Genomic DNA, 21,932 nt, shown 5'->3' on the forward strand with positions numbered 1-21,932 from the left:
TGATGGAATAAACACAATACTGTCACGAAAGTAAGCGATTGATTCAGTTTTTTCTGCGACTCCAAACCTCCCCAGGACTGAGGAAATCTGTTGTAAATATATATATATATATATATATCACCCAAAGCTTGCTCAGCAGTTCGAAGCCGCACTCCCAAGCAGGTTAGGAACATCCTTTATTAAAAGAAAACAGCCAGCTTCGCATCCCGTGTTGTAGTCCTTTGGCCGACGCGTTTCGGAGAATTCTCTCTCCTTCTTCCTGGGCCAATGCAAGCATTTCAAAAACTTTCACTGCTGGAACCGTCGTGATAGATATGCGACGGCTTCAGGTCGCAGAAGCGAGCGCACCACCTCCAAACCAACGAAGGGTCCGACGAGGGGAAATTCGCCTCGTTGATGGCGTGGCAGGCAAGATAAATCAGACAGGCAGAGTCCCATCCGGGGGCTCAATAGAGGGCCGTAAACTGTCCTGTATTAAAATGCGAGCACCCAAGCCCACTGGAGGGTAAAAATTATGCAAAAAATTGGGAACTACATCAACCAGCGTGCATTGTATCAACCAGAATGCAATGGGACTAAAGTGAAGATCACGGGCACACCGGAAGCCAATTAGTGACTTTTAAAATAGCACGCAGGGTTGCGGTTCCAGCAGTGAAAGTTTTTGAAATGCTTGCATTGGCCCAGGAAGAAGGAGAGAGAATTCTCCAAAACGCGTCGGCCAAAGGACTACAACACGAGATGCGAAGCTGGCTGTTTTCTTTTATTAAAGGATGTTCCTAACCTGCTTGGGAGTGCGGCTTCGAACTGCTGAGCAAACTTTGGGTGATAGATATGCGACGGCTTCAGGTCGCAGAAGCGAGCGCACCACCTCCAAACCAACGAAGGGTCCGACGAGGGGAAATTCGCCTCGTTGATGGCGTGGCAGGAAAGATAAATCAGACAGGCAGAGTCCCATCCGGGGGCTCAATAGAGGGCCGTAAACTGTCCTGTATTAAAATGCGAGCACCCAAGCCCACTGGAGGGTAAAAATTATGCAAAAAATTGGGAACTACATCAACCAGCGTGCATTGTATCAACCAGAATGCAATGGGACTAAAGTGAAGATCACGGGCACACCGGAAGCCAATTAGTGACTTTTAAAATAGCACGCAGGGTCGCGGTTCCAGGAGTGAAATTTTTTGAAATGCTTGCATTGGCCCAGAAAGAAGGAGAGAGAATTCTCCGAAACGCGTCGGCCAAAGGACTACAACACGGGATGCGAAGCTGGCTGTTTTCTTTTAATAAAGGATGTTCCTAACCTGCTTGGGAGTGCGGCTTCGAACTGCTGAGCAAACTTTGGGTGATAGATATGCGACGGCTTCAGGTCGCAGAAGCGAGCGCACCACCTCCAAACCAACGAAGGGTCCGACGAGGGGAAATTCGCCTCGTTGATGGCGTGGCAGGAAAGATAAATCAGACAGGCAGAGTCCCATCCGGGGGCTCAATAGAGGGCCGTAAACTGTCCTGTATTAAAATGCGAGCACCCAAGCCCACTGGAGGGTAAAAATTATGCAAAAAATTGGGAACTACATCAACCAGCGTGCATTGTATCAACCAGAATGCAATGGGACTAAAGTGAAGATCACGGGCACACCGGAAGCCAATTAGTGACTTTTAAAATAGCACGCAGGGTCGCGGTTCCAGGAGTGAAATTTTTTGAAATGCTTGCATTGGCCCAGAAAGAAGGAGAGAGAATTCTCCGAAACGCGTCGGCCAAAGGACTACAACACGGGATGCGAAGCTGGCTGTTTTCTTTTAATAAAGGATGTTCCTAACCTGCTTGGGAGTGCGGCTTCGAACTGCTGAGCAAGCTTTGGGTGATATATATATATATATATATATATATATATATATATATATATATATATATATATATATATTCACTGAAAAAACCATAGGTTTCACACCAGTTATAGTTAGCTGGAAATTTTACTGACATAAAACCATACGATGTCATGAGTGTTGTAATATGTGACGTCATCAGCAGTGCATTGCAGGAACGCTTGTTATAGTGAGTCCAACTAATTATAACGTTGGAATTTCTATGGTTTTATGTCAGTAAAATTTCCAGCTAACTATAACTGGTGTGAAACCTATGGTTTTTTCAGTGAATTTAAGAGGTTTTTTAAATGTTAATTCCTAACTATAACTGGTGTGAAACCTATGGTTTTTTCAGTGAATTTCAAAGGTTTTTTAAATGCTAATTCCTAACTATATATAGGGCCTAAAACCTATGAAATGTAATATTTTTTATAATTAATCCTATATTGTATATTTATATAATACATTTTTTTTTGCCCTGGTGCGCGCCCCGGTGTGCGCACTGGAAAGCGCATTTTTTCGGAGCGCCCCGGGTCGCGCACCTGTGAGCGTCCCGTTAGTGCTATTGCCGCGAACGAAAACATCATGACATATCGCGTAGCCGTGTCCGCGTGATACGCACGGCGTAAGCGCACCCGGAAATACTCGAGCAAATACGATCGCGCAACGTAATTATCTGACGCGCTTACTCGACGCGCCCCCGTGGCGCGCGCCCGGGGGCACGACGCGTAAGCGTGTCGGGTCATGTGACCTAAAAATAACACTTTTTATTAGTGCAGAACAGTTTTGGTTTCTAAATGATGAAAGCCCGGTTCATGTGACCTGAAAATAACACTTTTCATTGGTTCAGGACAGTTTTTTTTCCAAATGATGAAAGACCCCACCTTTTTTCCTTATTCTGACTTTGTCCTTTGACTGAGGAAGACCTGTTTGGAAATCTATCAGAAATATTTTGTACTTTAAAATGGCTACAGTAGCAGCAGCAGCTGGAGCATCTGCACCACCACCACCACCACCACCATCAAGAGGACCACCACAACATTACATTGGTGGTCAAGAAGAGTAGCAGGAGAAGGAGGAGGAGGAGGGGAGAAGGTGGCTGCAAGAAGACAATACCCCATACAAACCAAGGCAGCACATTGTATGAGAGTTTTTTTCTATCCCAGAGGGCAAAAAGAAAGTCAATGCGCCCAAGGTGACTTGCCTAATCTGTGGCATGGAACTTTCAAAGGGGAACCCTAACAAAAATATTCTTTTGGTAATAATACCATGATTAGATACACATGCAGCGCAAGCATCCAAACAACTATTCTGCCGCAGAGGTGAGAACTGGCCAGTAACCCTCCCCAATCTTCAACCACCACCTCCAAAAGAAAGCAACCCACTCCATCGGGACCAGAGACAAGGGAGACGATCCCTTGCATACAACCACGGTTTGGGGAATTCAGAATTACATGTATTTTTTGTGGTAAGACCATCTCCTATGGTGAACAGAGCATAAAGCTCATCCTCCTTGCTGGTGACAACCACAATTGCCCCAAAAAACCCTAATTTGTTCCTGATTTTTTTTTGCTCCAGTTGAGCCATTTTCAATTCCCTGTTTTTTGTTTCTCCCCATAAAAATAACAAAAAAAATATAAAAAAGTTCATAAAAGCCAAAAAAAGTACAAAATGTTCAAAAAACATTAAAAAATATAAAACAACAAAAAGAAGAAAAAAAACAGTTCTTTTTAGAACTACCTCCAATTTTTAAAAAAGGCTACATTTTAAAAAAAACTCTATCATTCTTTTTTCCCATGGAACGCTTCCCGGTACGATCCGTGGTGCGCGTACCGGGCGCACCCCCCGCGCAAATCAAATTTTTTTTTTTGCCCCGCGGGGCCCTTTTATAGCCCCCACATCAAACCTAGGGGGTCAGGGGGTGGGGAGGGGGGGGAGGGGGGGGTGGGGTCTACTCTGCCCCTTATGTCATTTCCCCCTTTGTTTTTGCCAACTCTTGTGTCTCGATCCTACCGAAACACAAGATGACGGCCGCTCCGGACTGTTTGGAATGTTGACAGACACCCGAGAGCCAATCAGCTTTCTTTCCGCGCGCGAACTCGCGTAGCGCGCTGGTTAGCGTCCCGGTGCGCGTACCGGGGCGCGGCCATAGATATATATATTTTTTTGAACCTAAATTACTCAAAAACCACTGGAGCACATCTCTTGAGACATAGCAAAGGCACATCGGGCTACCAGTCCCTATAATTTTGCCAAGTTTGGTGGAAATCCGTTCAGCCGTTCAGGCTAAAAGTGAGGTTGACCGCCCTATGGAAATTAACATGGGTAAAACACGTTTTGGGACCCCCCTTTTATCTCGGCCCCCATTGACGAATCCCCCCCAAATCCCCCGTGAGGCAAATTTGAGGACATTTTCAGGCTGATTCCTCAACCGGCGCCAAAGTTATTCACAATAGAATGTTGAGATTTTGCATTGAAAATAATCCTAACTATAACTACCTACTGGCGACCGCCAGTAGGTAATAGAGAGATACATATATGAGGCACATATATGATTGTGTTTCCGGTGTCCTGTGCATGGGCGGGAATATTCTAGTGCTTATGACTTTGATGAGGATACCCCTGGAAGAAAACTAGGATTACAGGTAAGTAACTAATCCATCCTCAAGAAGAGCTACAACCACCATAAATCCCTGACTTGCCTCTTCTTCCCTGGACCACAAAGCATTGGTTGTGAAGTGCCTACAAGGCTTTTTTCCCGACATGGCAAACAGTCACCTCAGATCAGTAGGTGTTGAATATTATCCAGCATGGTTATTGTCTGGAGGTCACTATTATGCCTTCTACCATTCCACCTCATAAACACAAACTCTTACCATAACATCAAAGGCTACCCAGAGAGGAGGTCAGAGCAGTCCTCCTCAAAGGGGCTATAGAACTCGTCCCCCACCATGAGCCAGGAATGTACTCGCTGTACTTCCAGATTTTAAAAAAAGACGGGTACCTCAGGCCGATTCTGGGCCTTAGGCCCATAAATGAACACATACCGTTGTAGCACTACCATATGGTCACCCTTCAGGATGTCATTCCCCTTCTCCAGCAAGACTTCTTGTCCGCACTCAACCTGAAGGATGCCTATTTTCCCATACCAATACATCCCACCCATCGCCAGTATCTCAGGTTTGCGGTCAGCGAAAAACATTACCAATTCAATGTGCTCCCCTTTAGGGTTACTACTGTGCCTCAGGTGTTAATCAAGTGCCTTGCGGTGGTGGCTGCACACCTATGCAGACAGGGCGTCCATGTTTTCTCATATCTGGACGACTGGCTGATCAAAAATGCCACCTGCCAGCTGGTGCCAACACACACATCTTCATCTCTTTACAGTTTACCACCAACGCCACAACATTCAACCTCTTCAGATCTAACCCTACCTAAGGGCTATTCTCAACTCGGAGGTAGGCATAGCCTACCCAAACTCTGTCAGGATCCCGTCCTTTCAGGCACTGCTCCCTCTTTTCTAACCAAATCAACAACTCAGTCAGAACAGGCAGGCACCTCTTAGGCATAATTGCCTCCTGCATTGCCATAGTTCCATATGCCAGACTACATATGCGTCTGTTTCAGGAATGCTTAGCTCAACAGTGGTTTAAGGTGGAGGATCATTGGGATAATCCATTGTTGACTGCATGCCGCACTTGTCGCTCACTGCAGTGGTGAAACAACGACAACCTGTTGCAGGAGAAGCCTTTCCTCGGCCCAGTTACGCAGATTTTTACAACCCACTAGACATACTGCCCCATGAGGCTTAAGTTTATAACAACCCCTCTCCAGACTAGGTAGGCTGTACGAGTGTATTTAGTTTTTATACTTTCTTAATATTGATAATACAGCCATATTAATATTGTGCTCCTTTCCTTAAACTTAATTTCCCTTCTTTCCTCACAGTGTTCAAAGAACTCATAGCCATAATATATGAAGTTCAAATCCATCTGCTGGCCATGATGCGGAATTACGGTGTAATATTCTAGAACCCAGCCGGGCCGATCCACTTTCTGTGTGGACCAGCCCGGCAAAATCCTTCAAAGTGAGGGCAGCGCTCTAGTGCGCGACCGCTACCCGGCCCCGGAAGCAAACAGCCTTTGACTTCCGGGTCACTGCGGGCAGCTCAACAGGTGCAATCACTTACTCTCGTAACTACCAATTACCGGCCTCATAAATAGAGTTTCCCCGCGGACTCATTTACACAGCGGAGCCGCGGGATGGCATTCTTGAAAGTGAGGCAGTGTTGACAACTACGTAAGTGCGGTATAGCTGTTTGAAGAACCAAGGTTTCCACAGCCCTCTGTAAAACCGCAGAGCGATGGACTACGAACCTATATTTTTTCCCTGTCTTTAATTAACTGAATACAGTGGCGACACTCTGCCCACTCATTTCAGAGGCTCATGGAGTATTGTCTACTACATTATATAGTATGTATTTACAAGTGTATGTTCATTTACATACCCACTTCCTTTGCAATTAATCTAGTCACAAGCATAGAGTATGTGATTTTTGTTTTATGTGTGTGTGTCTTATTTGTCCTCTCTTTCCACAGGTCATGGCGCCTATGTTTTAACATAAAACTAAGGCCTAATACAAAACAGTCTCATTTTGGCTTTTTACGTTTACAGGTTTCAAGTGTTTGCGCATTGGTAGGCGCAATTATAATACTGATTGTACTTTCTCTTTCAGACTAACATTTTAGGAATACCAATGGGTATTGTATAAAATGCATGACATTTGTGCATTTTTTCACTTCTGTATATAGCACAATCACATTTTGATAGCAATGTAGTGAGTACTGAAGAAGAAGAAGCCTTAATGCTTCGAAACATGGTGACTCACTATGAGTATCCGCACATTGTACGCAGGACACCTCCAAATCACCTTTTTAACAGGTCCAGCCTCTATGACCTATTAAAGTTTCTTAAGTCCATGTCCTTTTTAAATTCACTTTTTCATTCACTCCAGAAACTTCCTCTCACTACCCTTACACAACACATAGTACTGTAAGATCAGGGCTCCCACGTAGTCGCAGGCCGAAGCACGCCCCGTCCCGCAGCGGGACGGGAAGACCCCTATGATGAAGCATGACACCAAGGGCCCTTTTGGTGTGTGAGGGGTATTTAGGCAAACACTATGTGTATCCAACCCCGGATAGGAAACACACTTTCTTGACACAGTAAGACACTCTATCAAGAGAACCCCCCCTTCAAGGTGGATCCTTTCGTTTTGATTACCTTCAGAATAAACAGCATCTCTCTCTCTCGACAAGATACCGGTCATTAAAGCTTTCATGGAGGGTCTCAAGACGGTTATCATTACTCCGGTCCCACCGGCACCCTCATGTAATCTCAAAGTTGTACTAACACGACTGATGGTTCCTTGATTTGAGCCCCTCAACACCTGCCCCCTTCAGTTCCTCTCTTGGAAGGTGGCATTTCTGGTTGCTGTCGCCTCACTCAGGCGTGTCAGTGAGTTCAGTCACTAACCCTGGAAGAACCTTTCTTCCAAGTGCATAGGGATATGATTGTCCACTGCACCAACCCTAAATTCCTTCCTAAGGTAGTTTCTCATTTTCACCCTAATCAGTCCATTGACCTTCCTGTTTTTTTACCACATCCTGATTCAGTTGCGGAACAAGCAATCCATAATTTGAAGGTAAAACAAACCCTCATGTACTGCGTTGATGGAACCAAGCCATTTAGGACAAAAACAACTTTCTGTTGCTTTCTCCAAACCCCACAAAGGGAAGGCTCTATTCAAGTCTGGTATTGCCAGATGGATAGTCTAATGCATCCAGACATGCTATGCTAAAGCCTCCTAGAGAACGCTGTACTTGGAAGAACAGAGCCACTGTGGCCTTCCGGGGGAACATTCCTATAGCGGATATATGCAAAACAGCTACATGGTACACACTTTCACTAAATGTTACTGTGTAGATGTTCTAGTCTGCCATCAAGCTAATGTGGGTCAGGAAGTTCTCTATACACTCTTTTAATCTTCTGCAAAACTCGAAGGCTAGCCACCGATTTTTGGGAGGACTCCTTTACAGTCTATGTACAGCATGTGTCTCTACAGCCACACATGTCTGGAATAGAACATGTTACTTACCATGTCAGCATCTGGTTGTGGTATGTAGTGCTGCAGATTCACATGTGGACACCCTCCTTCCCGGACGCCTATGGCTGTTGCAGTATCTTACGATCTTTTTTCTTCTCTTATTCATGGACATCTCTCTATACATCGCTTTGCTTCAGATTCCATCCTCACCTGCCATGCGGGAAAACAATCGTAACAATTGAGTCGCATTATCAGCAAGAGATGGGGTAACAGTACCTTGTGACTCAAAAAACTTCTTTGAAGAAAATCACCTTGCACACATCGAGGCCCAACACTAGATGGCAGGAGTATGCACATCATTTGAATCTACAACACTGCATGCAAAAACAGATGCTTACAGGGTGCGTAATTTTCCTTCCAGTGGATACTCTTATCTAACTGCAGGTTTCTAACCTTGTGACTATTTCCCCAGGAATAAGACTGGATCCTGAAACTTAACAGCAGTACTCCTGCACACCTGTAGGTGGTGTAGTGCACCTCCACACCAACAAAATTCCACTCCGGAAGTGATGCGCTAGGCTGCATATAAATGCCTTCAGGTTGTGCTGAGATTTGCTTTTCAAGGCTTATCTTGTTGTGAATGTATCTAGGACCCTAATTAGACATTCCCGATTTATGCCCTAACGTGGTTATAACAAATCATATCCTTATAAAGACATGAGAATCATATCCATATTAAGTCATAGCCAATGCAGTCCAAATACGGCAAGGCTACTCCCATAGACTCCTAGAAAGTACAACGCGTTCTTAAACAAACCAAGCCTCCAGCAGCCAGGGAATTCCCCCTGCTTCTGTTTTGATTTGTCCTAGAACTCCTGAGACTCCTGAAAGAACTGCCAGTTCTTAGTGACGTCTTATGTCCAACCTTACGTCAAACTCGGCACCTTCCAGGTATAAATATACCAACATCTGCCTTAAGCAACACACAGTAGTTTGGAGCAGATCGGCTATCTACTTGCCCAACGCCCTGCTGTTGCGAGTGCCGAAGGAAACCGACCCTCCCTGCTGACGCACTGAGATAGACGCTGTCTTTTCTCCTGCCGAGAAATTCAACTCCATTGTTTCCCTGTTACCCTTGCGGGTTACTGGGAGATTGAGTCATGAGAGAGAGATACAAGACCTCCTTCTTTCTATACCCAAGGTACGGAGCTGATTAGACCCATAGAGAATTCTTGATTCAGATTCTTGGCAAAAACTGTAACTCATTTACTCCTTCCCTGTACTAGGCTTAGGTTAGGTACATTGGGGTAGGCGTATCTTAGAAACACCAGTTGAGTACGTTTAGTCATTATTTTATCATTGTATGTAATTTATCCATTTTAAGTATCTTATGGCTTTGAAACCATATAAATGCTTTTACAGTATTATTTCATAATACTCCTTTTACTGTACGCACTTTACTTTATGACAAGTATTGCAATTGTGGCAATTCATTTCTCTTGCATGAGAAAGAAGACTGCTCAATAAATAATCCTTTTATTGAAAACGGCAGTCTCTCTATTTCTCTGCATCTCTGGTGAAACGAAGCATGCACGATTGACTGAGTAAAATAGCTATCTATTGTTTCCGCGACTCTGGAGATATATTCCTTATTGCAGGGGGAACAAAGTTGTCATGTGATATGGTTGTCAGAAGCTAATCCCTTCTTGTCTATTCAGGAAAGCTAAACACCTTCCTGTTTACTCAATAAAGTTTCTAGTGACCTCTGAGCTAGCTGGCACACACAATTAAGTCTAACATATTCAATAGAGACCTAGTCGACCTCAGTCCTACGTGTAAACTATCGTTTATGTTATTCCAATGCGCAGAGCCTATTGGGAATATAGGAACTACACTACAATCTGCGCCCTCAGACACTGAACTTATAGGCAAATTGGCCTGATGAGTGTGCAGATCTCTAGTTAAGTGTTTTTCTAGATGGAAAATAGTTTATTTCACAGAACGGGAAAGTGGGAGTGTGATGAGGAAATTGAGGTTTGGATTATCCACTTAAAAGAGCATTTCTGTAGTAACTTGTTCTTCTGATGAATACTTTATAACTGCAGATTCTTCACCTTATCTATAGATACCGAAGCAGTACCTCCTCAGGAAGTGGGTCTGTGGAATGGCTCAGACCAAAACGTCTTGAGGAATGAACAGGAAAAATGCCCCTCTCTGCAGATCTCGCTATCAAGGCAGTAGGTTTCGTGAACATGTGCACTGAGGTCCACTTAGCAGTCTGAGAGATATCTAGAACATGCCCTCAGTGATGAACCAGCACAGTAGGAGCAGCATTAGCTTGTGTGGAATGAACCCTTAATCCTTAACCCTTTAACTGCGGGGGTTATTCCCCCGCTGTGCTGGGGGCGCGCACAGCGTCCCGGTGCTCATGACAAGCTCAGCTCGTCATGCAGCACAGTGCTCGTGTGCTGATTTAAGAGCTGAGCTCGTTACGGCCACACCCGTTTCCTTAGAACGCTCAGCACAGCAGGGGAATTATCCCCGCATGTGAGCATTCTAACGGCCATGACGAGATCAGCTCGTCATCAGCACACGAGCACCGTGGCTGATGACGAGCTGAGCTCGTCAACAGCATCGGAGGGGTCAAGGAGGATGCTTCTAATCGTAATGTGTAGCAAATATTAATACGGAGAACTATCCATTTAGAGAGAGTTCTTTTCTGCACCTTCTTTGCTCCTGAGAAGCCCACTAAGAGTCCACCCAATGACCTCTGGTACGAAAAATGAAGAAATTGAAACTGCGGGCCCTCTAGGGATCAAAACGAGGAGTGAAGTGATACGGAGAAGACTGGAAGGATAATACCGTATCTGATGTGAAAAGGTGTTACTACTTATGGCAGGAATGCAGTTCAAGTCCTCCGCTCCAATGTTATCGTCAAATACAAGAATGTTTTCAGAGTCAAAAGGTGTAGTGGGCAACTGTGCATTGGCTCAAAGGGGCTGCACATCAGATTCAATCCCCATTGTAGTACCACAAAGGGCTTAGTCGGGAATGTATGCTGTAACCCTTTAAGAAACCTCATCACAACAGGTGATTTGATCAAAGAAGGCTGATCCAGCAGCCGTCAAAAAGCCAAAAGATCCGGCAGATGGCCGATAGCGCTGCCCACTGCAAGTCCCTGCTGGGCTAGTGACAAAACACACAACACTACAGACAGTTGAGCTTGTAGCGGGCCAATATGGTGGGTGCCACAACAAACCACAAACCTGTCCCAGCACCCTGCGTACACCAATTTCGTAGATGTATGCCTAGCTGCCAGAATAATATCAATGACCACAGGAGGAGGCACAAAGGAAACTAGCTGTCGAAGGTTAGTCTCCATGCATGGGAGGGCAGATTGCAGAAGCCCGGGTGCAGGACTCTACCCTATTGCTGCCACAGTAGAGCCACCCAGGAATACGTAGCTTGATTGGAGAACCAATGCTTATGCCCAGAAGTTCTGGGTACCACACGCTCTTGGCCAATCCAGAGCCACCAGGAATACATGGGCCCGGTTAGTTAAAACTTGATCCAAGAGGGGTAGAGGCGGGAAGGCATATAGGAATGTCTGGTAGAATTTGTCTCTGAAAGAGAGCTCTCTTGGGAACTCTATCGTTCAAAAACACTTACATGGGCGTTCTCAGCAATTGCAAAAAGATTGAAACAGGAGTCTTCCTGTTGCTGGAAAGTGCTGTGCTCCACTTTTGGGTATAACTGCCATTCGTGATCTGCTAGGTGTCGTCAACTGAGTTAGTCTGCCCTGGCATTTAAAGTTCCTGCCAGGTGGTTCACGACCAGAGAACTTCCTGGCAAGTCATCCACATACAGAGCTGCAAAGCCTCCTGGCACAGGGCTGACTCAGCCCTACTTGTTGCTGTACCACATGGTGGCAGTGTTGTCCATGAGTACCTGTACTAGCCTCCTTTTGATGGATCGTAGGAAAGCCTTCAATGCCAAGCAGGTCGCCCGCAACACCCACAAATTGATGTGAAGGCTGCTTTCCGCTGGAGACCGGATTCATCTAAGTAGTCTCCATCTCCCCAGATGGCCTTCCCAGCCCAGCAGTGATGCATCCGTCTACACCATTAACTCCTGTTGGGACAAGGAGAGGAGTCTGCCACTGGCCTAATCACTGCTTGGCAGCCACTACTGGAGGTCATTTGCAGTCTTCTCCTGAACCTGGATAGAATGCAATAGGTTCTCCAGGTACGGTGCCCACTGGGGCTTGCGATCCCACTGTGAAGCCTGCATGTGCCATCTGACATTGTTGACTAGCAAGATGCAGGAGGCCAATAGTCGTTGTAGACTCCATGCCGTCTTCACTGAGATCCAGGACAGATACTGAAACATTGGGACCCTAGCCCGAATGTCACAAAACTGTCACTGTATCCAGCATGGCTCAAATGAACAGGAACATCTGTAGTGTCAGTTGTGTCTTCGGCACATTGATACTGAATCCCAGTGATGATAGAAGGTTCTCCATCGGCTGTAGGTGGTGTATGACTGCCTGGAGCAAGCCTGCCTTCAACAGCCAGTTGTTGAGTGAGGGGAGACTGAAACATCCGACCTCCAAAGATGCACTGCGACCACTGCCATCACTTTTGTGAAGACCTGAGAGGCACAAGTAAGATAAAAAGGGTACACCACAATCTGGATATGCTCCTGGCCCACTGTGAACGCCTGACAGATAACACCTGTGGACCTGCAGGACAAGAATATGGAACACAGGGTCCTGCAGGTCTGACTCTACCATATAATGTACAGGATCCAGGGTAGATGACCTACGCCACCGTGAGCATCTTGAATGTGTTCTTGTGCAGAGAAGCGTTAGAGGACAGAGATCGAAATAGGACGAATACCTCTTTCCTCTTTCAGCACAAGGAAGTATTAGGAGTAACACTCAGGTCCTACTTCCGAGGCTGTAAACCTATCTGTGGCCCAAAAGGGACTGTCCTTACAACTGCGAAACTGACATGTGATCCTGCGTCAGCCATGCTGGTCTGGAAGGTGCGGCAGGGTAGAAGAAATGTGAAGGCATAGCCCTGTTGGACGTTTTGGAGGATCTAGATGTCCAAAGTGACGACTCACCACACTCTGAAGAACTGTCAGCTCTTGCCTCCTACAGGATGATAGGTGTGTGTCAAAAAGGACACACTAAAGTGATTTTGTGGTTGTGGTTGCCAGTGGGTGGGAGACTGATCTGCATGCTGTCCCTGATGCCCCTAACGTTGTCTCTGAGAGCCGCGCCTCGGTCAAGAAAGAGCTTAAATATTTGTTGTGCCGACAATAGGTATGGTTCCGCCGAGATTGAAACCCCCTGGCATATTCCCAAATGGGGCCGAACAGTTGTGGATAGTGCTCGGTAGGGACGGAAAGCCCAAGGAACGCACTATAGTGCAACTTCCTTTAAAGAGTTCCAAGGCCCTATCTGCTTTCTCACCGAAGAGGCAAGAGTCATCAAATTGTATGAATATGAAGGATACCTGGACATTTCCTGAAAAACCTACAGTCTCATCCAGATCGGGACTGAAGTACTACACTTGTTCGATTGCCTGCCCCAAGCAATCGGTTGTGTTCAGGCTAGACCGAATTGCAAATTTTACTGCATCGCAGCTACCATGGATGGTTTGGGCAAAAAATGTCTATAAGTCTTCCAGAACTGCCAGTAGGATTTTATCTACCATGTGCACAAAGTGTGGGTGTAGGACCCAGGAAGCATCAGGCATTGGCAATGCGTAATGCCAGGTTGGCAGACAAGAACATGTGCTTGCCATGGGTCTTTATGCGTTTGGATTCACACTCAGGAGAGGGGGTGACCTCCATTCTCAATCCTAGTTGCAATATTGGCTGGGTAGGGTATATTGGGTTTTTCCTTTCCCTGCACCCCAATGCCAGTTGTCGTATGGCCTGTGAGGGGTACAGTGTGTGCTTTACTGAACTCTCAACTGTTTCTGTGGTATATTGTGTTTTCTTCTCCATGCACACTCAATGCCAGTTGCAGTAGTGGTTGTTGCTGCTACACTGTGCATGTTTTCGTTGCACCTCCACCCTTGATGCCAATTGCTGTTGAGGCCAGGTGTGGTATCTTGTCTTTTTGATGTTCTGACCAGCTGTCTATTGCCCACTTACTATGGGTGCATGTCAGACAACTTCTTTGTATTCTCTGAGCCTCGCGCTTGTTGCTATTGTGGCTGTGTCTGGTTTGCTTTGTTTTATTTTCTGTGCACCCTAGAAGGCAGTTGCTATAGTGGCTTTGTGCTTTCTGTCTTGAGCAGCCCGGATGGTAGTTACACAGAGGATCAGAGTCAGGAGACTGAGGTGAAGGTGACACCAACCGAGTTCGATGACGAGTTTGATGATGAAGAGCCCCTGCCCACCATCGGAACCTGCAAAGCGCTGTATCCGTTTGAAGGTAACTTGACTGTGTTTTATTGGCTTTCTTGGCCTTTTCTTTCATCTGCCGGTTACTGTACGCCGGCAGTGCCATTGCCTTTCATGGATAGTGTTCTCCACTCTTTAAACTCCTTCCCTCTTTACACATAAATGTCCATGTTTCCTGAACATGCTTGTTATTGTGCTGTAGCCTTAGTTCCCATGTTTAATTCTCTGTATCGTCTGTCTTTTGTGCTTCCCACCATACTTTCATCTCTTTCCGTCTGCACATTGCTCAACACTCGTGCTTCAGCTTTCTCTTTTTGCTTCCATACCTCCTTCTTTCTCTCTTGTTATTGAGTCGCTATATACTGTGACTTTGATCACATATAGAACATTGTCTTCCCTTTGATTTCTGGTCTTTTTTGCCACTTCTTCATTGACTCCCACCTTCTCTGAGACTCTGTATCTAATGGTTACAACTCATGGTATTTTTGTTTTGTGCACCATAGGTGGCTGCCTGAAAACAGCATTTATTTATTTATTTATTTTAAATTCTCTTAATTATTTTCATTATCAGCGTAGCCGAAAATCTTCAGGTGTGATACAAACATAGTGAAACACATTCTTCCACATTCCCATATCATTAATACAAAAATAATGTACAAAGTCTCATCTAGATCAACAGAATCTATATTCAATCCTCCCATATAGGCCATGACACTATTTTTAATGTTCCTCCTCCTAACTGTCCTCATTTCGTTCCGGCGGCGGTTCACAAATGTCTCCCCTGAATTTGTTCCACGCTCCCCACACCTTACTCCGTTTCCGGGGGCAGCCACGACTAATAGACACTGTCCTTTCAGCCACCATAGCCGTGTCCCTGTCTTTGCATCAGGCGGTCAGAGACTGCACCTCCATCGCCCCCCATTTTTGCGCAATATTACGTTTAGCAACCATTATCCGTAGCGTGGCCCAGTTCTGTGCCGGATGAGTACGGTCATTTGGCTCCCATATGTTTAACATACACCTCTTTGGTTCTGGTACCAACGACACCCCTGCTGTCTGCGATATTGTTTTTATTATTTTCCTCCAGTAGTCAGGGATTTTTGGACAGTGCCATATGGTGTGGTAGAAGGTACCGTCCTCCCCACAACTTCTGAGGCAATATGGATGCAGTGTTTTTCCCAATCTTGCATATGGTGTGCCTAGTGTAATAGGTACGATGGAAGATTTTAAGCTGTACTAGCCTGAGTCGTGAGGGTATGCCCACCTCCAGTGGCGAGGCCAGTGCCTCTTGCCACTCTGTGTCATCAAGGTGTCCCTAATTTGCGGTTCCATTTATCCCTGAGTGGTGTTGTGGGGTCTGGAAGGTTATTAACTTGTTTCCGGTAAGTGAATGACGTAGCCCTCTATTGCATGCAGTCCGTCAGTAGCCTGTCCTCCAAAGGGGAAACCTTGGTACCGTGTGGTATGGCTGTGGTCAGCGCGTGTTTTATCTGCATGTAGCAAAAGATTTCAGAGGATGCCAGTTCGTATTGTCGCTGAAGATGCTCAAATGTGACTATTTTCCCTTTAGACCACATGTCACCCACCGTGGATATGCCTATGGCATCCCACTGCTCAAAGCCCTTGCTATTCCTGAATCGTCCCAATCGCTTTGTGTCCAAGAGAGAAGTAAGTTGGGTCAAAACCCCTTGCCAGCCCATTTTTGCCTGCGCAGCATGCCATATGGTGACAGAATGTTGTGTGAGCCCTATTAACGCAGGGGTATGTCTCTTGTTGTATAGTGCAGAGAGTACATTTCCGGGTCCCAATGAAAACCTGTCCACTCTGTATGCGGGGTCTATCTGCGGGGCATGTATCCACTGGTTGATCACCTTTAATTGCGCCGCCCAGTAATACAATTGTATATTCGGGAGTGCTATCCCACCATCGTACCACCCACGGGTCAACTTATTCTGTGCTACTTGGGCTGCTATTTTTTTTAAATAGCCTGGAGGTACTGGGAACGGCGTGTTTTCTAGCGCATATAGAAAATGGGGAAGGGCCATCATTTTAAAAAGTGCTGCTTTTCCCAACAGAGTCAGCGGTAACGATTCCCAGTGTGTTGCATGTCTTCTCAGAGGCTCCAACGGGGGGACCAGATTTCCTGAGAAGAAGTCATTTGGGTTGGCTGTTATGTATATACCTAAATACTTAAATGTGTTGTCCGTAACCTGGAGTGGACAGTCAGCAGGGAGTTGCGTTGGGGGGGCAATTTAGGACATATAAGATAGATTTGGACCAGTTTATGGTATATCCTTATGCCCTTCCGAAAAGCTTGCAGATATTGAGGAGAACCAGTATGGAGCGCCTGCGAGATGCCAGATATAACAAAACATCATCCGCTTATAGGGAGATGCGGTCTTCCCACCCGCCTGTCCACCCGAGACCCCGTATCATTGGTTCCCATCTGATCCACGCTGCCAGCGGCTCTAGCACCAGGGCGAAGAGCAGTGGTGACAGGGGACAGCCCTGACACGTTCCCCTCGCAAGCAGAAAATCATCGGCGATGAGCCCATTGGCCGTAACATGTGCTACTGGCTTAGAAGCGCAGAATTTGGGGCCAAAGCCCAAGTGATGAAGTAGTGTAAATAGGAAGTGCCACTCAACCATATCGAACGCCATTTGTGCATCCAAGGAGAGTACGACAGCTGGCTCTCGAAGATGTGGAATTCGGGCCATCACTCCATGTAGGCGTCTCCGGTTCAGTGCTGTATTCCTGCCTGTCATAAACCCGGACTGGTCTGTGTGTATCAGGGTCGCGAGTTGCGGTGTAAGTCTAATCGCCAATAATTTCGCGAGGATTTTGGCCTCCGCATTGATCAACGATATTGGGGGATACATTGTACACTCTGCAGCAGGCTTACCCGGTTTAGGTATTGCTACTATGGTAGCTAATCGTTGATCAAGCGGGAGTTCACCTCCCTTCAGGCTGTCGGAGTTCATGCGTAGTATGTGTGGGGCAATAGTCCCCGCCGTCTTTTTATATAGCTCAATAGGCATACCGTTAGGTCCTACCGCTTTGCCAGATTGCAACGATCGGATCGCCACTTGTAGTTCTTCCACCGTGAGGTCCGCCTCAAGCATGAGGGCCGCCTCCTGGGTGAGCCTAGGCATCGCTATATCTTTAATATAAGTCAACGCATCCTCCATTGTCATCGTGGAGGATGACTTATATGCTCTTCTAAAATGCTGTGCCAGTGTGGCCTTCCCCCATCTGAATCTGTGCTATCCCCATATTACCTCGCTCCCTCTTGTCGAGCCACGCCAGAAGATTTCCTGCCTTGTCACCGGTTTCGTATATTTTATGTTTAGTGGTCGTAAGCCTTGACTTGGTCGCCTCTCGAAGATATTCTCTATAGAATGGTGTGTCTCAGCCTCATGCAACTTTAGTTCAATGACATGTAATTCCCGCTGCTTCTCCCGCTTGTGCCCTGCAATAGAGACTATGGCCTTCCCCCTAATAACAGCTTTGTAAGCCTCCCACAGGGTAGTCGGCGAGCTGACCGACCCAGCATTTTCTTTGAAGTAGTGTTTTGTCGCCATAACCACCACTTTCTTGATCTTAGGGTCCTGTAAATATCCAGGGTAAATGGGGCAAATACGCCTCTGAGTCTTGCGGTGATATAAATAAGTTACTAGTGGTCGGAAATGCCCCTAGGTCTGATTTCTATACCATCAATGTTCCTAATACTATCCGCCGAGTCCAGGAAGTAGTCTATTCTAGAAAGGCTGCTATGTACCCCTGAGTGGAATGTGTAGTGGTGTGTCGTGGAGAGCTGCCTTCTCCACACGTCAATCAGCCCAAGCGCCTCCAGAAAACTCTGAAGACGAGAGACGCCAGGCACGCGTCCAGATTACCATCTATAGTCGCATTAAAGTCTCCTCCTATCAGGATTTCCCCTTCCGGAAAGTCAAGTAAGAAGTCGCTAAGGGCTGGGAGTGCTATCGCATGCAGTGCTGGAGGGATGTATACAGATACTATATTGACTGACCGCCCCTCCCACTGACCCAGTACGGCCGCAAATCGGCCTTGTTCGTCCGTTTTTGTTTTATGCACTATTATTGGGGATTGTTTTTTCACCAGGATGCCAACTCCTCTGGAACCAGAAGAAAACTCTGAGTGCACTATCATTTTGTACCCCCATCTGTCCATCGCCTTACATGCTTTACCAGTGAGGTGCGTTTCTTTCAACAGGGCTACCGTTGGGGCGCATCGTTTCAGACACTGTAGGACCAGGACCCTCATTATTTTGTCCCCCAGCCCGCGCACATTCCACATGAGTAAGGACAATGCTACAAACCTGAAATAGCCGCTGAAAACAAAAACCAATAACATACAAAACCATAGAAACAGTCCCATCCCCCCACCCCCTCCCTGCCAGGCGGACTCAGAACTACCCTCCTCCCCAATTTTGCTGAGCGCTCAGTCCCAAATCCCTGAAACAGTACTTGCCTACGGGAGGGGAGAGGTCCAAGGACGGTCGCAGTCCTTCCCCACCCCAAAGACAGCTTTTGCAGAAAATATAGACCATTTCTTTGTGCAGGTAAGTCCGTCTGCGCTCCACCGCACATCGTCCAGCCGCAATGTCCATCGTTCTCGCTCGGTCTCACTCCTCGGTCTCACTCTGGTGCAGGCGTTCTTACTCTCGCTCCCGGCCACTGTCCCCCGGGTCCCCAGTTATCCTGTGTCGTCGCTGGCTTCTCTCTGACCGTTTGGGTCCTCCCACCCGACGCCATCCCTCGAGCCAGTTGTGTGTCTCTTCGGGTGTATAAAAAAAAACAAGTTTTCCCGTCTGCTACCACACGCAGTCTCGCTGGGAATAGCATTGAGTATGGCAGTTCCCTGGCTCTCAATTCTTTCTTGACCTCCATAAAACTCCTGCAGCGCTTAGAGACCGCCGCCGTATAATCAGTGAAAAACGACATCAGTGAATTCTGGATACGTAGCGGCGGAGCCACCCTTGCTGTTTGTAATATAGCGTCTCTATCCCTGAAATTAAAGATGCGGGCGAAAACAGGTCTGGGGGGGCCCGGGTTTGGGCTTACCCCCCGGCACTCTGTGGGCCCTCTCAACTGAGAAAAAAGTCGAGAGCCCCCTGGTTTGGAGTCTAGTTTTTATGAGGTCCTCTATATACAAGTCCAAGGCTGGGCTCCCTTTGCTTTCGGAAATTCCCATAATTCTGACATTGTTACTCCGGGAACGTCCTTCCTGGTCGTCCAGCTTTACTGCCATGAGTTTGTCCACTGCCTCCAGGCGAATTACCCTTTGTATCAGAGCTGTAGTATCTTTTGTCAAGGATTTCGTCACCTGCTCGACTTCTGTGACCCGGGCCGTAATTTTTTGAAAGTCCGCTCGTAGGAAGGAGACATCCGCGGATATCGATCCCTCCGTGGATTGTACACTGGTGAGGGCAGTCATTATGTCTTCCAATGTTACCTTGTGTGCACCTTCCTCTCCAGCGGTCTGGTCCGTAGGGCCCTTACGTTCAGGCAACGGAGGGAAGTCCTTTCTGTAGGCGAATTTTGTCCAGTTTGGTCGGGGCGGTCGTGTGCGGGCCCTTGCCACCCATCCTCGCCTGGATTGCTCGGCGCTATTCGGTTATCGCCACTGTCTGCCCCACGCGTGGCCTGTTAGTTTTCTCTCTGCGCCACTGGATGATGTTACAAGGTCTTTAGGTGGTGACGTAAGGACAGGAATGTCTCCCACGCTGTTCCCCTGTAGCATGCGCTTCACGAATTTCACTTCTCTGTTGTCGGGGGCCGCCAGCCGGTTAGTCTCCGTGTGTCTTCTCCTACTGCTCTTCTTAGTATCTGGGGTCCGTGAGCCCCGCCTCCGTCGGCGCGTGTACTTGAGCCCCACTGTCGCTAGGATCCACAAATTTCCTTATGCACCCCGAAGGGCACCTGCCTTCCAGATAGTGAGGACCGTTCCAGACGTCCCTCAGGCTGGGAAGCCGCACGCCAGTGCTCCGCGCCACCAGGTATTGCCCCAGTGCTCGGAGTCTTCCGCCCATTGTCATGGTCCTGTAGCCGACCCCTCACTGTATATGAGACTGTCAGTCTACGCACTTTCTACTTAATGCTAGGGGTTATCTGTCAACGTATCCGCGTCCAGGCGCAGCCACTGCCGGAAGCAAACCGTTCAGGGAAGCCACACTGGTACATAAGTCAGGTCCCCCTGGGGCAATACTTATGGCCTTCTATTCCTGAAGGCTGTCGCTCATCAGTGTGCCCAACGCTATCTCGGGCGTTGATCTAACCCCCGGGTTCCTTATGGGGAGTTCAGCGCTGAAATCCCTTGCCACCATATGATCCCTGATGCGCGTGTTTCCTGCTCCCGGTGGAATCGCCGCATGCGGGTCGCAGCATTAATTGAGGTCCCGGCCTCTTTTGGGCGCTCAGGCCACACCTCTCGCCAGGGCGCGCGTGCAGCCGTTCAAGCCCAACGTCGAGTCATGCACAATCCGAGGCGAACACAAACATATCTCGTGTCCCGGCCTCAATCTGGTACGCAGGCCGCCTCGCCTACCGTATGCTCCGATGGTGTGCCGCACACCAAGTCGGGCCGAAACGGGCACCGCGGGCTTTCTCTGCACTCCACACTTCGCGCTCAGCGCCGGGGAGCCAAGATGGAAATGCGCTGCATGTGCCGTCCGCTGCCAGTAGCTTCCAAGGCACCCTCACCGCCTGTTATTTGCCGGGTCTTACGTTCTCCCGCTTGCAAGCTCCTGTTTCGGGACCATGCGGATGTTGAGAAAGATCTTCCCATGGATCCTGCTCAGTGCCAGGAAGACCCTGATTCAGCCCTTTTAATTAGTCGCCTTGATTACGGCAACTCCCTATTGGTTGGAATTAGGGAAGATCTTTTATCCAAATTACAGGTTGTGAAAAACACAGCTGCACGTCTTGCCCTGGATAAATCTGCCCGAACCCCCTCTTCGCCCCTCCTACGCCAACTACATTGGCTTCCAGTCAATAAATGGGCCACCTTTAAACTGCTGCGCCAGGTCCCTGCACGGACTGGGACCAGTCTATTTGACTAATAAACTTAAATGGTACCACCCGGCACGTCAGCTCAGATCCAGCAATCGTATGCTGTGCTCCCAGAAAAATGGGAGGTTGTGCCTTTTCATATCTGGCCCCCAAACTCTGGAACGATCTCCCTGAGTACATTCGGGAATGCCCGAACCTGTCTCAATTTAAAAAATGGCTTAAGACCTGGCTAGTCTAATCTTGCACCCCAGTGACTGCCTGTCCCTTCTCAGGCGCCGAGAGATACCCTTGGGGATGATTCGTGCGCATTACAAATGACCCAAATAAATAAATAAATGTACTGCGGTCCTGTGGGTTGGCAGGAGAACCTTTACCATGCAGGTAAGTATTTACCACAATGAAGACTTCCATGATAGAGAACAAAAATTGCAAGGAAGTATCTTTTGCTTTCTCACAAGTTAGTAAGGAAGAGCTACAGACTTGGTCCTATTGACTTACTGTTTAAGATACTTTG

The 21,932-nt window shown here is 47.3% G+C and overlaps 1 protein-coding gene across 15 annotated transcripts in view; it reads left to right on the forward strand.

Moving 5' to 3' along the window:
• The window catches only part of FNBP1 (formin binding protein 1), an 887,470-nt gene that overhangs the window by 825,875 nt on the left and 39,663 nt on the right, over positions 1-21,932 (forward strand). For 8 of the 15 annotated variants that reach the window (XM_086924824.1, XM_086924826.1, XM_086924830.1 and 5 more), the window contains one exon: positions 14,281-14,417. In XM_086924824.1, the coding sequence (XP_086780950.1) occupies positions 14,281-14,417 (137 nt within the window). Of the gene's footprint in view, positions 1-14,277; positions 14,418-21,932 lie in introns of all 15 variants that reach the window. The other 7 variants (XR_015296123.1, XM_086924822.1, XM_086924825.1 and 4 more) reach the window with 1 other exon arrangement.

Source organism: Lissotriton vulgaris, chromosome 5 (genome assembly GCF_964263255.1).
Source record: "Lissotriton vulgaris chromosome 5, aLisVul1.2, whole genome shotgun sequence".
NCBI classification, from domain to species: Eukaryota; Metazoa; Chordata; class Amphibia; order Caudata; family Salamandridae; genus Lissotriton; species Lissotriton vulgaris.